Source organism: Epinephelus fuscoguttatus, linkage group LG15, assembly GCF_011397635.1.
Source record: "Epinephelus fuscoguttatus linkage group LG15, E.fuscoguttatus.final_Chr_v1".
NCBI lineage: Eukaryota > Metazoa > Chordata > Actinopteri > Perciformes > Serranidae > Epinephelus > Epinephelus fuscoguttatus.
This window is the reverse complement of record NC_064766.1, coordinates 26,545,716-26,564,174: the sequence shown is the minus strand read 5'-3', so window position 1 is coordinate 26,564,174 and position 18,459 is coordinate 26,545,716. Positions and strand designations below refer to the sequence as shown.

Below are 18,459 nucleotides of genomic sequence, written 5' to 3'. Positions count from 1 at the left end.
GCACATTATGTCATTTGTAGGGCACTAATTCGAACCACAAAAACTTGACTAAACTTAACCCCAGCAACTTTACATTAATAACATAACTTTATGCAAAGTACATAACGTCATTCCTGCACCACAAGAACAACTGTATGTTGATACTCTGCTTAAAATCAAGAAGGCCTTGTGACCCCTTGTGGGGGTCGGGTATCCCAGGTTGGGAACCAGTGATCTAAGGGACCGATATTACAGTGGTTATCTCCTGATTTGACTCCTGGCAAGAAAGCAAATAAACACACTCCCCAGAAATGTCGGCACATTACAGACATATTAGTGGACATACATGTTTACCTGGTTTTATAATGAAAAGAAATTGATCAAAAGAAATTAAATGCAGCCTAAAAAGTAATAAAAGAGATGAAAGAAATGTACAAACTGATAAAATGCACACTGTAACTTTAAAAGGTTAACAGTATAAATGGGTTAATATACTGTAGCAAATCTGTGAATGAATCGGGCTGAAAAAGTAGTAAATATTTACAGCAGCAGCAGCAGCAGCAGCAGCATCTCCACCTTAGTGTTCGTACACACTTCAATAATTTCATGTGTTTCTTCATAACGGAGGAAAAGCCTCTGGGCAAAGCTGCACATTTACATCCAACGAAATACATCAAGTACAGTATAAAACGTATGCACTTGTCCCAGGAAATAGTCCATGGTCACAGGATTTTTATTTCATAAAAACCAAAACCAACCAAAAAAAGTTCTCATTGGAGTCCAATAATACAGCACAGTAGTCAGTTTCGTACACTTAAAATCTCTTTAAGTTAGTAGTAGTGGTGAGGCATGGGGATGTCGTGTCACCATGGAAAATGCCACCGTCTTTACATACAAAAGACAACCATAGTAAAGAGTTAAAATACAATCAAACACAACCAAACAGTACAGAGCCGATGAAATCTTTTGTCTGGATCGGGAGTTGAGGTCTGACCGGCTGTTGGACAGGCCATCTCCGCCATGTGTAACATGTGCCAGCAGAAGTCCTCTGCGCAGACGACATTTGACATGGAAGTGAAGGGGAGTGGAGGCCCGGGCGCTGCTGGGAACACAACCTGCTGACGAAACATGAGCTCCCTGTCCAGTTGGCTGGCACAGACGTGTATAACAGAGCTGCCACCAGATTGTTCTGCAGCTCCACGTCATGTTCTTAATCACACGTACCAAGCAGCCACACAGTCACCTGTCGTCTTTAAGTCCTCCTCTCTTCCTCATCTCAGACTGGGCACACACGAGCCTGCACAAAGCATTCTCTCCAATCCCTTTCACAGACGTGCCTCTTTAGTTTTTGGGGTAGATTTTCTCATAGAAGAAGTTTTGTGCCAACAGGTAGAGCTCCCCGTCCTTTTCTCTGACAGCATGCGCCCTGACAAACTGGAACTGCTCCAGTGCAAACTCGTAGAACTCGTTCTCCATCTTCCAGATGGCCGACTGCTGCAGCTTGGCGATCGACTCCTTGGTGGGCGGCTTCTTCTCACTGGTCTTCCTCAGGTGGGATTTCTTCCCTGTGATGAAAAGAGAGGAGGATTAAAAAAATCCAGGCGCATAAACTCAGTGATTCACAAGATCTATTATGTTTAAAGACGACCTATTATGCTCATTTTCAGGTTCATATTTGTATTTTGGGTTTTTACCAGAACATTTACATGCTTTAACATAAAAAATCCCCACTTTATTCTCCTCATACTGTCTGTGCTGGAGTGCCTGTATTCACCCTCTGTCTGAAACACTAGGTTTTAGTGCCTGTATCTTTAATACCCCCTCCCAAAAAAGACAAGTCTGCTTTGATTGGTCAGGGTCTCCAAGTCTTCTGCATCTCGGTTAAGGAGGTTAAAAAGAGGACAAGTCATGTAAAACACTTGTGCTGTTAAGTCTTGTCTGCACTTGCCAAAAGGCTCAATAGCCAGCGCACTACCATAGAACGTGGGGATTACTGATTTGTTTCATTAGGGCGTCCACAGTTGGCCTTGTGTTGGAATTCACATGAAACATAAAGATATGAATGTGAAGAGAATTACGATTCTGCAATTACTGAAAAGATCTCCTTTTTTATTTTTTATTTTTTGGGGTGTTTTTGCTGTTTTATTGATAGTACATTTAAAGACAAACAGGAAAGGTGGGAGAGAGATGGAGGATGACATGCAGCAAAGGGCTGTGGATCAGAATCGAACCCATCAAAAGGTCTGTCAATCAATCAATTTTATTTATAAAGCCCACTTTCACAAATCACAATTTGCCTCAGAGGGCTTTACAGCATACGACATTCCTCTGTCCTGACCCTCGCAGCGGACCTCTGTCAGGTCGAGCGCACCCAAAGAGAACCTGAGTGGACACCATACCTTTATTCTTAGCACCGCCTCCTGTAACCCTCAAACACTGCACCTTCAGTTACATTGCGCATGTTATTACAAGTAACTTAAAATAATGTTGGACTTACAGGGTGTCTACAGGTATAATTAATAATTAATTAATTTAATGTTTTTCAAGACCCACTCAAGACACCTTTAAATCAAATTTAAGACTTTTTTTTTTTTTTTTTGGACAAATCATGTTTTACTTTTTTACGCACTGCAGCTAAGCATTGCAGGCAGGTAGTATACATGTGGTCTTGTGCAGAGGTAAGTGTTATGTAGGAATATGGTTATTAGAGTGAGTTGAGTTAATCTACATTTTGCCAACAGTTAAGTACAGGTATTTAGTAAAATGACAGTATTATAGTTGTTAAAAGATTTGTAACATTAAAAATGCGGACTTTTACATTGAAAGGCTTCGCTAATTTTCAAAAAAAGAAATGAAAAGATGTTGTTTTTCCTCACAAATTCAAGTTTAAGACTATTTAATGACTTTCAAGGCCTTATTGTTGTAACATAGAATTTAAAACATTTTACTTTTAAAGGACCTTCAGACACCCTGACTTAAGCTGGAGTCCTGAACAGTAACACACTATGTTTTCCTCACATTAACTGCAGTATCAGCAACAGTATTGCATTATTTGTTGGACTATTTTTGGCCTGGAGCAGCAACTAATACAATTAGTGAGCTTTATAAGTGCTCGCAGGCTACCCCCCCCCTCCATTTCCAATTATGCTAAGCTAAGCTAACAGACCTGAGAGTGGTATCAATCTTCTCATTTAACTCTCAGCAAGAAAGCAGGTAAGTGTATTTCCAAATGTACATGAGTCAGCAAAAAACGAGTCCGAATACAAAGATCTTTTTTTTTTTTTTTTTTTTAAATATAGTTTTTGTTTGGGGTTAGGAAAGACACCACATGTCTTCTGACACATGTCACCACATGTCTTCTGACAGACTTCAAATTCATTAAATAAATACCTGATTAGCTTGAGTACTTGGGTGTTTCTGCTGCTCAAAATGATGAACCATACATTTGAGTCATAGTACATCTATATCACTGTCAGATTTAATTGTTCTGTGCTCTCCATTATTCATTCTGGCTGCACTCGTTGTAACTAATCTGTAACTACATCAGCGAGAGGCATGAGTGCATATTGATCACAATTCAATTCTCAGAGGAGCAATTCAGGCTGCTAATATGCAACCGCAGCACACTTTAGCATTGCAACGTGAGAGAGCCATTAAGCAGTTTTTCGGTATATTACAATATTGGTGAGGGAAAGAAAAATATGCAAGGGAGCAGCAAATGGGTTCTGACTATTTAGCAGACACGGCACCTGTTTTGTACAGCTCAGTGGCTCCTTTGAAGAAGCGTGGCAGCGCCGCCTCCAGCATCATGACAAAGTCCTCCAGCTCCTCTGTTACTCCGACCAGCATGTATTCATTCACCAGGTTGTATTTGGCCTGCTCCAGAGCCCACTGGCTGCCCACGTTCCTGCACAGAGATCATGTTCATTGTATGCAGTTGGGTTTTATTTGTATTCTGATGGAATAGCGGCGATTCTGCTGGATGTAAAACGATCACAACATCTGCAAAGGATAGAAACGCGGGGGAGGAGGAGAGTGAGCGGAGAGGAACAAAGACAGTGACAGGAGAAATAGATTGAGTGAGATGTGAACAGAGTCCAGGGAGGATGAGAAAGGCAGGAAGGATTGGAAATAAAAATGAAGTTGGTGGCAGGGGTTGTCATGTACAGGAAATTAAATAATAAGGGAGGAAGTGGATTGTTTAAACCTATAAAGTAACTTTTTGGCAAAGCCTCTTTAAACACAGCATTAGAGGACTGGCAGCGATTCACCTTTTTGTCTTCAGTATTTATTTAATGTTTCCAAGGTGCCTTCCACTACTTTAACATGCTGCTAGTGCACCACAGTAAGCTCGGTCTTACAGACCCTCAGCCGGTACCCTGCTTCAGGAGGGTAGATGGTTAAAAGATGGAGGGCAGAGTGAAGGAGAGATTAAGGAGGGTAAGAGGGATAAGTGAGGGCAGAGCCAGAGAGATTGATACAGATCATCGTGTAGAGAGAACGGATCAAGGCTGAAAGAGCTATCAGAGACCTTGAGATGATGAGTGGAGCAGAAGTGATAGAAAAGGACTATGAGGTTTAGTGTGGTGCATTATGAAGCAAAACTGATACAGCAGCCTTCCTGAACTATCAGAGCTGCTGGGGATAAGAAAAGGATAAGGATGGCAATATTCTATGCTTTGTTATTTTCAACAAATCCCACTGAAAAGACCAAAACCTACAATGAGTTTGTCTCACTCTGCCCTATCAGTGGTAATAAACCCCTTTAGCCTCATCATTTATACTTAAAGGGACAGTTTGCTCCACAATCAAAAGGACATATTTTTCCTCTTAACTGTAGTGCTATTTATCAGAATCAGAATCAGAAATACTTTATTGATCTCCAGGGCAAAACTGTGGATCTAGATTGCTTTGGTGTGAGTTGCAGAATGTTGGAGATATCAGCCATAGAGATGTCTGTCTTCTTTTCAGTATAATGGAACTAGATGCTACTCGGCTTGTGGTGCTCAAAGTGCCAAAAAAGTACATTTGAAAAACTCAACAGCAATGTCTCTTTCCAGAAATCATGACCCAGTTACCTACGATAATCCACAGACCTTGTTGTGAGCAGTTTCATGTAGGAATTATTTTTGTTTTTACTTAACTACACCCGCCAAACAGATCATTGGCAGGAGGAAGCATGCAAAAATCTTTCTGGGCCACGTGGCATCACATGACAGATGCAATTTTACTGTTTGGCTGCTACAAAAATTAGCTTCAAAACCCAACACAATTCCTGTAGTCCTGGTATCACCCTGCAGGCGGAAGCATGCATCTACTATGGACAAGAGGCTCGTGCACAAGATGCAAACAATAGCGTCCGCCTCGGCTGAGCTGTAACGTTACCCAGCTAAGTGGTGCTGGGTGAGCTAGCAGTAGATACACTCTTCCTTCTGCCAGTGATACGGTTGGCAGGTGTAGTTCAGTAGAAAGAAAACAGTTCCTACATGAAGCTGCTCACAACAAGGTCTGTGCGTAACCTTGAGTAACCAGGTCATGATTTCTGGAAAGAGACATTGCTGTTAAGAATTTTAAATATTTGTTTTTGGGCACTTTAAACACCACAAGCTGAGTGCCATCTAGTTCCATTACACTGAAGAGAAGGCAGACATCTCTACGGCTGATATCTCCAACACTCAGCAACTCACACCAAAACAATCTAGGTTTATACATAGCTACAGGTAAGAGTGAGTGCTCTAGTGAGTGACTGATGCACCAGAATGGTGGATGCAGGACTGACTACAATAAACTTCTGCGCCCATTCTAATGAAGGAGAATGTCACTAAGTGCATCGGTTTCTCAAAATATCAGTACAAAAATACAAGAGAACGTTGAGATTATAATTCTGACTCAGTCTCATCTCAACAGGGTACAGCATTAGGTGTTTGAACACTTACCAGCATTCAGAGTAGTGTCCACAGAAAAAAGGAATCTGGAGCCAGAGCTTCTCAGGGGCACAGTCTGAGCCGCCGGCTGATACACATTCATCGAACGTCTGAAACACAGAGTCAGTGCAAGGATTTAAATATGTCTTACATACAATACTCGGAAGATACCACTTGATTTCACTAACTCAGACTGCTGAAGCCTCCTATTAACTTATAATACATCGCTTAATTATTGGTTCAGTGTTCATATGGGCACCTGACTATATCTTAAAGACAGACTGAGGTCACTGTGAACCTGTCCTTTAAATGTAAGAGAGAGATTATTGACGTGTTTTAACCTTCTTGTCTCCTTGTTTCCTGCGTCTTAAGCCCGGCCGGTAGTCATCCCCGAAACGCAGAAAGTAATAGTATGACACCAGCCTTTCAATGGGGTCACGGATCACATTTATGTAGATGGGCTTCCTCTTCACTCCAAACCTGAGAGAAATGACAGTAGATGAGTTGAGGCACTCAACAGGCAGTCCAACTATTGAGATTAAATCTTGAGACAGACACAGTGCTGTTTTTGGTTGGAACATGCTGAGCTCAGAGGATCAGTAATCTTTGTGCTACATTCAGATCATTACACTACACTGTGTAAGTGAAAAGCTGTAAATGACCACAAGGTGGAGTCACCTGCACAAAGCCACAGCAGGGTGAACAAACTGTTTTTACAGTATTGACATTATATTACAAGAAAATGCATTTACTTGGTGAAGTCCAGGAAGGAGACATGTCCGTGGTAGAAAGCCGGCTTCATTTCCCTCCACTCAGTCACATTCTTAACAAACCGCACCTGAACCAAATAATCAGTATTATTACAATGAATGAAATGCTCATAGTGACAACAATGTAGGAACATAAAGTGAGCAGCTCTGACCTGGTCCTGTATGGACATGACCGGGTTGTTCTTGGTGGTGTTGATGTGCAGGACATGGTAGTGGTTCTTCCCGCACAGGTCGTAGGCGATGTTGGTGAAGGAGGTGCTGGCCGTCTTGGGCACGCGGTTGTAGATGATGACAAGGTCGTCTTCGCCCTCTGATGGCGACGAGGCCAATGAATCCCGTTCCCTCAAGCCGTCTTGCGTGTGTCGCTGCTCAATCTCTCGTACCTCGTGTCTAGCGATGGCTCGTTCTGGAAAGGGACGACAGAAAGTTGGATACAGGTGAGTTTAATACTGCACAATAGTAGCAGTGAAGCAAAAAAAAAAAGTCCATTGGTGAGTTCTAGAGAAAAATGTTGGCATTTATGTTTCCGCAAACCACAGATATGTAACATTTGTGTGTTTTCTATTATGTACGTTTCTGAGGCGACAAAGTTCAGATTACATGTAAATGAACTGATTTAGTAATCTTGAGGTGGATGGGATGGTGGATGGCGTGACACCTAAACCACCTACCAAGCTGCAGACCACTGTTAGAGACCAGCACTGGCTGTTTTTTAGTGAGACATTGCTGCCTTTTTAGCTGCAATAGGTCACTGAAAGTGGGTGTTTGAGGTAAGTCGTTGCTGCAATTCCAGCTGCGATTGTGCCGCTGAACAGGGGTGTTTTAAGCGAGTAATTTTTATGTTTCCAGCTGTGATTGTGCCGCCACACATGGGTGTTTTTGATAAGTTGTAGCTGCCTTTCCAGCTGTGATTGTGCTGCTGAATGTGGGTGTTTTTCGTGAGTCAATGCTGCATTTCCAGCTGTGATTGTGCCACCAAAAGTGGGTGTTTTTAGCAATTTACTGCTGCCTTTCCAGCTGTGATTGGTCACTTAAAGCGGGTGTATTAAGCGAGTTGTTGCAATTCCAGCTGCGATTGTGCCGCTGAACTTGGGTGTTTTAAGCAAGTCATTACTGCGTTTCCAGCTGCATTTGTGCCACTGACTGTGGCTATTTTTCAGCGAGTCATTGCTGCCTTTTCAGCTGTGACTGTGCCACCAAAAGTGGGTGTTTTTTTTAAGCAAATTATTGCTGCATTTCCAGCTGTGATTCTGCCACCAAAATTGGTGATCTTTTCTTAACCAATTGGATTTTGTGCAGAAACATGACCACAGCTTTGCTGAAATGAAAAGAAACATAAGGTTTCAATGTATCTGCTACGTAACAACATACAAATACATATACATATCTATGGTTTGCAGAAATGTACAGTGCAAATATTTTGTCCAACAACTGATTTGCATAAACTCCAACCACGTCAAGGAATTTTTCTCCAGCGCTTCTCTGAGTCTGACCTCTCTTTGGAGCAGAATAAGTGAATAAAAAACACTTGTAAACACATGCACAGTGCAAACAGGGAGCAAGAAGGAAAAATACAAGGAGTTAAATATGTGGGTGTCTAAGCAAAACCACCACCATCTCCAACTCCCACACATCCCGAGATCTTTGTTTACATATGGGTCAATGTTTAACACATCTCATGACTATGTTCAAACAGCACCCAGCTGATGCATATTTGACATCTCTGCTACAAATCTAGAATTAAATGTAAACCTGATCCACTTAAGATGAGCTACAACCTAAATATCCTGTACTGTGCTTTTCAGAAGAGACTGAACTGTAACTTCATTAAAAATGGATTTCATTCGAACATCTTTCTGAGAGCAGATAGCTAAAAACTCTTTTCCTGTTTCACACCGAGGATCAAGAATAATGTCAAACAGGAATATTAGTTAATCATTTTGTGAGCAGCCTATTTCACGCTGCGCTTCCACCTCTCTTGTTCGCTAATCAGATTCCACTTTAATATCAGTCCCCTACCTTTACTTTCACTCACCTTATTTAACCACAGAGTGAAGTGTCTGTGTGCTCCCGTTTTAGATCAAATAAATGTACCATCTTACGGCCAAGTACATCTCCGGGTGTTTCAGACAGACTCTAGATGGTGTGAATTGATTTCTCCAACATGGTTTCCTCTTCTACTGAGGGAGGCATCATGTAACGAGGGTGAAAAGGTGAAGAGCGAGGGGTGACGGGCTTAGAGGTTAGAGGTTGGTTGTTAGACGGTAAGGCTACAGTTATTTGATAGCTAACTGGACATTTACAGGACATCAATACACTATAAATAAGGAGGGCGGAGGGATCTTTATTCAAACACTGCATGAAGCGGCAGAAAAGCCAGACCTCAGTGCCTCGGTGTGAATGGGTTCAACACAAAGAAGCCCAGGGCCTTTGTTGCCCTCAGGCTTTTCTTCGTCTGAATTCGCCTCAGATTGACTGGTGTTGACAATGCCTCAGAGTGCTCCGCAGGAAGGATGGAGCGAGAAGAAGAAGGGTGTTTATGTGAGTGTGTGTGAGTGAGGAGAGGGGAGGCCGCACAACACTGGAGCACCTAATACCCGTGGGAGCACTGAGTGGAGCCAGCGGGCTCCTAAAGCCCTGCCTAAAGCCCTGCCTGGCTGCTGAGACACTGTTACAGCCTGGACTGGCCTGGCCAGCTTTAAAGGCTGGCATCTGGCACCGACGGCCAATTAAGATGTCAACTGTGATTCCGCCGCCCTCTCCTTCATCTGTGTGAACACACGTGGGCATGCACACAACAACACACACACACAGAAATACTCTCACTGCACCCTCTCTTACACCCTCCTCCTGAGCAGCTGTTAATGTTCCACTCATCAAAGCTGGATCTGGTTACCGACGGAGCCGTGCCGCTTCCGCACGCTCGCAACTGCTGCTCTGTGGCCGATGGTGTGGAGAAGCGCCAGGTGGCCGTAATGGCCGAAGGCTGTCAGCATGCAGGACAACTGTAATAGAGACATTCATTCACGCATCCCTCCAAAGCACGCATTAGCCAACAACAACAGCAATAACAGTTGCTATGTTGGAACTTTATCGCCTGGGCTCAAATTTCCTTTTAGGATTATTTTTATGACGGTGTACAGTGAACGGAGACAGAGCAAGACAGTGACAAAAAATAGAGTGGGAGTGCAACCCGTGACAATGCAAGTCATAAATATTAGGTGCTTTTAGTCTGATGCGTAGATCTTAAGGCCCTGAACACATATTTTCTCAATCCACATCTTCCTATGACTGATAGGGTCTTACAGGAACAGAACACTTTCTACCAAAGTTTGAAAAGCTGTGCTGATGAATCAATTTATCAAGTAGTTATCAACTTTTCTTTTAAAAGAAAAAGTCAAAATTATCTGGTTCCAGCTTATTAAATGAGAATATTTTCTGGTTTCTTCACTCCTCTATGAGAGTAAATCTCTATGAATCTCTATGAGATAAAACAAGACCTTTGAGGGCATCATCTTGGGCTCTGGGAAACACTGATCATCACTTTCCACCATTTTCTGACATTTAATAGACCAAAAATATACAGCTAATTGAGTAATTAAGAAAATAACAGATTTATTGACCATGAAAGTAATCTAGCGAAGGTCACATGATTTGTGAACTTTGTGAACTGTGCTATTCACATTGTTTTTTTTTTTTAAAAAAAAAGGTGATGTGATGTATCTCTGTGCACCAATCAGAATTTAGCAACATTTGAATCTAAATGTGATGACTAGGGATGCACAATAATATCGGCGCATCATCGGTATTGCCTGATGTTGGCCTTAAAAGAACTATCGCAATCGCCCAACATGTGTACATCATCAGTATCGGCTCTAAAATGAACTATTAGAGTCAGCCAACATGCTTTTTCTTATTTTGCACATTGAATAAACATCACATACATTGAAAAGCATTGTATTTCATGTCTCCATCTGCTGGTGGGCCATCACAATAAGAGTATACATGCATAATATGATGCTAATTCCACAACTGAAGCGATCTGATAATCACAAAAACTAGATAGTGAAAAAAAGGGATATATAGATATCGGTATCGGTAATAGGCCAAATAAGTAGATAAAAATCGGCATATCGGATATCTGAAAAAAGTCCATTATCATGCACCCCTACTGATGACAAACCACTGTCAATCAAATTTGATCAAACCACTTCTGCATAGTCCTGATGAACTTAATGAATATGTAATACTTCCATCCATTTTTTTTCCTTACTTACCAAAGCTTCTCTTAATCAATATTTTGTCACTCACTAATGGGGCAAATGACCAGGTGTAATGTAAAATGGGGTGATCATAGTGACAACACACCCCAAAAAACTACAACTCGCCCCACAAATTTCATGTTTTTGTTGACCTTAAAGGCGGGATGTCTGGATTATACTCCAGCCTTGTACCTGCCAAAAAAACGAGGCTTAAATTGGCAGAGTGGGAGCATGTTTTAATATCTACAAAATGAGAAGGAAGTTATTGAAGATTTGGCAATGAGTGTCGTCAAAAAGTGGCTGTTATATGTTTATATGTTTCATCAGCTTCAATATAATCATCAACTGCTGTATGCTTGAGTCAAGGTAAAAAAAAAACAAACAAACAAACTTGAATGGATACTGTAGTGAGCTGGAAATGAACCAACTGGACTGACTTCATAATGAATGTTAATGTTAGTCCATATCGACTGGATGTATAAACAGACAACTATTTGCTAACCCTTTAACCATATCGACTTCTGTCAATGTGCAGCATGTTTTAGTGCCCCAAAGAAAATCTGTTAATGCAGGTTTAACTTTTGAATGTTGCCGTTTTAGTCATGGGTTGTTTTCTAAGAATATTTCAGATTCAGACTGAGTTTCATGGGCTTTAACTGGTTAAAAAACAAAATCGATGCAGTATTTTCTCACTTGGCTCTAATGGTTTGCCCAGGTTTTTTGACATCTGAGGCAAATGGAGTTTCAGTTGACATTTTCCACTGCCATGAGCAACACATAAAACATAAAAATAAATCAACAGCAGTGTGTTTTTTTTCCAGAGAGAGAGTCCCTGTTACTCTGGATAATCCACAGACCTCGCTGTCAACAGTTTTCACTGGAACTACTTTCCATTAAAGAAATACTCAGTGAAAACTGTTGACAGCGAGGTCTGTGGATTATCCGGACTAACAGGGACATTGTTTCTGAAAGAGATCTTGCTGTTGAGCTTTTTAAATGTATTTATTTAGTGCTCTGAGCACCACAGATTAAATTCCATACATCTCTACTGTGCTGGCAGCAGATTCAGAGCAAGATGTCACATAAAAAACTGGACAAATAAGACAAAAGCTAGCTACATACCATTAGAGAAGTGAGAAAATATGTTTTAATTGAGTGACTTGACACTTTAAACTATAAATTCTGTTGCTACAGATATAAACCACCCCTGTAGACACATTTTAAAGTGTGTATAAACACTAATTAATTAATTAATTAACATTTAGTTTAACATGGTCTTATTTAGTATATCAGTTGGCATCTTTTATTTGTTTATTTATGTTGTTTGTTAGTTTGTAACTGGCAGTGGCTGTTGGTAGTTGGGAAAACACAATAATTTCTGCTACAACTGATGCTACAATGTCGCCACATAGGTCTGGTTTACATCCAAAAACTGCACTCTACCATGTTTGCTGTCAAAACTTCCACTATGCTAATGCTAACTCTGCTCTGTTTTCTGTACTGACGAGTCCACTCTGCGCTGCAAGTGTTCAGTTGCTTTGCTGGTGTTGTGTTGATGTCTGTTTCACCGTTGATTTGTTTCCCGTCAAAGGTGCTGACACACTAGATGGACAAAGAACTAGTTGCGATGAAGGCCAACTGTTGCGTTGCCTCATGTCACTTGTATCTCAGCCAAAACGTTGCACTTGAACACGCCGCAAAGACTACAACCAATGGCCAACTAGCATGTATGTTCCGCACCTGCCTGGGAGGACATAACTCTCCATATAAGCAAGTGGCGGCAGTCTGTATTTGTCAATCAAAAGGGAAACCGGAAAACTGACAGGAGGGATTGAAATGCTAGTTAGCCAGTTGACAGAACCGTTTCTACAAAAGAGCTCCATGGCTAAAAAGAAACAATCTCACCATAACAGGTTTGTTTTGATCTCACGCCATTGTGACTTTAGTCGTTTGTTTACTTTCCTCAGTTCTGTTTCTCTTCTTCTGCAATGAGCTGAACTGCCAGTCAGAAGGATTTCATTCACCAATGGGCTGTGCTGGCTGCAGTGCCGATTCAACACACTGAATCAGCGAGAAGATAGCAGTTAAGGGACGACTAGTGCCAATGGTGCAGGACAAGCTGAAAAACTAGGGCAACAGAAGCTCACCAAAAGCCCAACATTGACTGACGGCCGACCACTGGTTGGGTGTGTCAGTAATTGGCTTCCCTATTAGTAATGCACCTAATCTTGCTTGCCCGTGGTATGTTTGAATCTTTTGTGACAAACTTTGCGCAGAGTCAGAACAGTCAAGGTCTGTGATTTTAGGGGACATAAAGAGAAGATAAACACATTTTTTAGCAGAGGGGGACTTTAAGCCATTTTGAACTGCTGACATCTTCAGGGCCAAACAGGAGAACATGCATCACCATATAAGCTTTTTTTTTGCTTTGCTGTGGCATAAACACACAAATTTAGCTCTAGCTTGCAAGGAAGCTGGCAGCATCTCAGATTTTCTCAGACGAGGTGGGGGAGAGTGAGAAAAGACCAGGGGCTACTGTGTCCCCAACTACAACGCCCTGAAGTATGCAAAGGGGCCCAGAAACCACTTGTTAAAGACATGGTGTTTTGTGGCAAATTGCCAACAACCAACAAGGAGGCGAAGCGGGCACGGACAGGGCTTCTTAGGCTTTGTAGTCGACGCCCTATTCATTGCGAGGCTGAATACACTTGGCACAGACCTCCATATCAGAGGGCGCCACACACACACAAACTTAAGCTTAGCGCTCCCTTCTGAGGTCATTTAATTAGAGAACAAAAGCCTGAATTACTATGGCCACACAGCAGGCCTCTTTTCATTCCACATTTCCGTCAGTTTCCTCCCCTCAAGCCGTCTCTGTGCATTAAAAGCTAATTATGAACCGTGAAGCCAACACGGGTCTTAAACATTGTGACAACTACAAGCCTATTACTCTGAGTTTCATTCAAAGTGAGAGACAGGAGGAAGACAGAGCGCTGGTAGTCGAACATATTTACTGAAGCAATTTCGCGGCTGATTAGACGCAAGCATTTGAAATCATCATTCATACTCGCCGCCAGATCTGCAAAATGTGACAGGCCGTCATGTATTATTGCTATCACGTCAGATCTGATGGGATAATAAAAGTGGGGGAGAGAAGATGATCCTTTCTCCTAGCAGCACATAAATCTATCATCGCTCCGATCCGCCAGTCGGAGCTCTCTCCCTCTGTCTGCTTCCCCTGAGAGGGTTAGCCCTTCGAACCGAAGCCTTGGGCTAGGTGGGTAATAGAGATTGGCTATCAGCGGCAGACTGAGGTGTACGGCTTGTATGGTTCTGCTCGGATGCCGCTGGATTGCAAAATCAATGAAGGATGACAGGGAGGAGATCTAGGTTGCTGCTGTATAAAAATCGAGTTAGTCTGCTTCTGCTGGTGCCGTTTCTCTCTCTTCCCTCTATATAGACTTGGATGCACGCTGCTGTTTTGCGGTGCCAGGTTTAGGGGGGACGGTTATGTCACCACTGCAGCACTCAAGAACATTTGTCTGAACCCCACACTTATGAATTTCTAATTATTCTAATTCAGTCTCTGGATCCGTTCAGCAGAGAGTGGATTATCGGAGGAAACAGGAATGAAGTCAGACTGATGGGGAGATTCAGGCCTGATTGAACAGAGCAGAACCTGCATTATCATTGCTATTTAAGTGATGACAAGGAATATGAAACATGCTGCAAGAGGAATCTGTTGTGCAGCTTCTCAACGCTGCTGGCAGCTGCAGAGAGCTGGGAAAAAGGAGACGGATAAACGAGCGCTTTCATTAAGTGATTGTGAAGGTGTTCGGTACATTCAAAACGCCTTCGGAGCTTTCAAACAAGCTCAGTATGAAAGCAGAAACAGAGACACAACCACGCACAGGGAAACATAAAACTTCCTTTAAACTAGACGCCAATACTTTTATGCTACATGCAGTATTTCATATAGGCTATTTCTTTAGAGGATGATAAGACGGAGAGACATTTGAGTGCAATTGTTTAGGTGGACTTTTTGAAAAAATGGGTAAATTGCCAAAACTGAGGCATTTTTTCCCACTGGCTTTGACACACAAGTATGACACTGACACTCCATGAAAGGTCTCATTCACTCTGCTCTGTCCTCCACAGTACAGCTGGGGAAGAGCAGAGAGGTGGGGGGTTAGGGGGGAGAAGAAAGAAGAAGAAACAAGGGAGACAAGGACCAGGTCTGAGTAACATGGACACTGACGAAAATGAGGCCAGACAATTTGATCTCTGTTTGTAACAGTTGGGGCAGGGCGGCATTAACTCATTAGGGGGCCCAGGGTAAAAGTTTGCTGTTGGGGCCCCGTTGACCCCTCTGTGCATTGTGTATGCATCCTGTCGCCTCCAAGTTTGCTTTAAGTACAGTAAAGATGGCTGACTGTTCGTGGCAGCTTCATTATTTATACACAGAGACCATAGACTGTATATAAAGATGGACAACGCATCTTCACTTCTTCCCACTGTACAAAAAGGAAACCAAAATATCCCAGATATGGCCTCTGCCATCAAGCACTGGTGTGCAGTAGCGATCTCCGCTGTATCTAGTCGCCTCCGTCTGAAGGAATCCCAAGCAGTGCCATTGATCACGGGCACACCAACACCTCTTTTTTACAGTATCAAATAACCAATTAAAACAAACTTATCAGGAAACGAACACTTGAACGAACATCAGCATTATAAAAACTATCTAAAATGACAATACCTATGTTGGAAAAAATGTATTTGAAGTGTACTTTGATCGTTTAGTTTGGCCCATGTCCCATCCACTAACATGGAAGGAGCGGGGTTTATGTCATATACTGCAACCAGCCACCAGAGGGTGATCAAGATGTTTTGGCTTCACTTTTTGTGGAGCTGTCATGTCGTCCATCTCTATTACACAGTCTATTGTAGAGACTCAGATATGACCAAGTAGTACCCTGATGATGGAAAAACCTACTGCCGACTTTCAAGGGTGCAGAGGCAGGTTGCATCCGAGGTTGCGTTGCAACCATAACCAGCAGCAAATCATAGCCTGCTTAGCAGAAATCCAGAGTGCAGAGCTGATTTGAAGCGTTATTTTGTAAGTGTGCATTAGGCCAAAAATATTGTACATGGGACAAATGTAAAGCTCTGGGTAACCCTGCAACAAAATGGTCAACTTCTCCATATTTATTATTTATGGAAGAAGGGAAAGATATCTGTCGGCTGTGATTGGTTGTTCCTCGTCACATGACATGTGGTGCGCATCTCTTTTCCCACATTTAAAACTGTTGTACCAATTTACTGTGGCACTAAAAACTGAGTCATCGGCCTAAATGGATGTAACTGTTAAAAAACCTGTATTCAATGTGAACTGGTCACGTTCAGTTGATACCTAGTCCATTAAATAAGGTCAGTGTCTGTACCAATCTGGTCTATCGGATCCCAAAGCCACAATATTTCCCCAATTTAGACACAATAAAAATCTTGAAACCTGGTTTTGACACAGGAACCCAAAAAGACCAGGTGAAAATATTCCCTTACAATTCAAGACAAGATAACGGTCTCAAAATTAAAGTTTAAAAATATTCATATCAATAACTGCTCAAGCTGTTTAATCAAACAAAGGGTTATATTTGCTGGTTAACACTTCTCAAATGTGAGAAATGTTATGGCTATTTTAATTACTTTTTGACAATTATGTCTTAGTCTCAAAATAAAAAGATTGATTTATTATTCAGTAATGAAAAAAGTCAGCTTTAGCAAATTTACCTAACAAATGTGCTAGAATCAAATCACCAATTCCCGGGAAGCTGGGATATTTAGGGCCCCTGAATGACTGGCACTCACTGACAAACAGCAAAGCACAGAAACATACAGAGCTGTCTTGTCTGTAGGAAGATCTGGGGACTTGTTGTCCTCTAGGTTTATCATAAAAAAGAGGAAAGCCTGATTGGGAATGCTGGAAACGCTGCTGAACAATGTATTAAAGTCAGACAGCAATATAAGCAACTGAAAGGCTCCACTATTGAAATTCAAATCAACAGATGCACCCGGCGAGGTGAAGTAGTGGAATAAAATGTCTGGCTACATTGCAGTTTCTCGTAAATAACAAGTTTCACAGTGATGTGATATTTCCTGTCCCGGACTTGGCACCGCTGCTTTGTGAGGCTCCATAAATACAGGCTGAAGAGTTTTTCATTGTTATGACTTTCACGGTAGTTCTGCTTTTACTAGAGGGCACAGCGGAGAGCAGGAAAGGTGAGGAAAATACGGTGGGAGGTGGGGGCGGGCAGTGTGCTGCTAAGGTCATGAGCCGGATTTCCACCTACAATGGCAGGTGCGTGATGGAAGCACTCCAGCCTCCGGAGAGATGCTGCTGCTGCAGGGCCCGGGAGTTCAACTCAGCACAAACAATCCACATAGCGGTCGTTTATCCTGAAAAGCCTGGAAATGGCTTTTTCTCTCCCTGACGAAGTAGCATGTTAAAAACAAGAGTGTTTTTGTCAGAGAACGCCGACAAAGCATTCCTCACACATAGAGAGGAGACAGAACTCGGCCTTGTCGACTCTGACAGACAGCGCTGTGGAGACAGTTTAAAGTGGTTAAGTGGTTTGGGGTATGGGTCTTGAGACCATAATTACTCCATTGAGTGTCACAGAGGAGGAGGATGTTAACACTAGAAACTTCAGAAATGACCTTCTTTGGACCCCACTGACTCTAAAAGTTTCATTCTACTCAGCCTTGTCGCGGTCGCATATAAAGAAGACTCAGGATTTTATTGCAAGACTGGTCAAGACCACAGCTGTGGGGATGTCACTAAATTGTCAAATAAAGATGGTTAAGTTGATTTCAGCTTCTTAGAGTTAGCGTTTCTTTGCTCATAGAAAACAAAGGAAAATTCATACATACAATTCACCTCTGTAATGCCTTTATGATTATTTTATCAAAGTATTTCTGATGGAACAATAATATACACACACTAACACTGTATATTCGGCAATTAGGGGTGTCAGTTTCGATTAATTTTCCTTTCGATGGTAGATGCCTATTAATTATTTTAAGGAAAAAATGCAAAATGACGAGAAATACAAGAGGCCCATTGACTCAGTGAACTTTAGCGCCACATTTCAAAGCGCTATCCATTTAGAGGTGGTGACATTTTAATGTTCGTGATGTAAATGTTTTGCCTTTTATTTTCTGCTGACTTTGCTGACAGGCAGTTAGTCACGTTAACATGTGGAAACAGCGCCCACTGACCACCCTTTGGTCTTCACTGATTTGCTAGCCTTGGTTGCTCTGCACTGCGCACCACCTGGGTCAGCTAGGAGCTAACTGGCGGTGCCGCTTATTTGGCCGATTACCACTGGTGCAGAAACTCGGCAGCCACCCTCCAGTCTCTCCCCAGTTAGCTCTGGTGAATAAGCAGCATTACTTTGAGCAGCAAATCCCCTTTAGCATTGTTAACTATGTTAGCACCACGAACAGTGCTGACAATGCCAACGGTGC

The 18,459-nt window shown here is 42.2% G+C and overlaps 1 protein-coding gene across 1 annotated transcript in view; it reads right to left on the bottom strand.

Annotated features, from left to right (window-relative positions):
• Positions 1–694: 694 nt before the first annotated feature.
• hs2st1a (heparan sulfate 2-O-sulfotransferase 1a) overlaps positions 695–18,459 on the bottom strand; it is a 32,807-nt gene continuing 15,042 nt past the window's right edge. Inside the window, exons 3-8 of the mRNA XM_049598627.1 lie at positions 6,826–7,079; positions 6,656–6,741; positions 6,245–6,383; positions 5,916–6,013; positions 3,729–3,886; positions 695–1,544 (exon numbers count right to left, since the gene is read on the bottom strand). Coding sequence (XP_049454584.1) covers positions 1,321–1,544; positions 3,729–3,886; positions 5,916–6,013; positions 6,245–6,383; positions 6,656–6,741; positions 6,826–7,079 — 959 coding nt within the window. The 3' untranslated portion in view covers positions 695–1,320. The remainder of the gene's footprint in view (positions 1,545–3,728; positions 3,887–5,915; positions 6,014–6,244; positions 6,384–6,655; positions 6,742–6,825; positions 7,080–18,459) is intronic.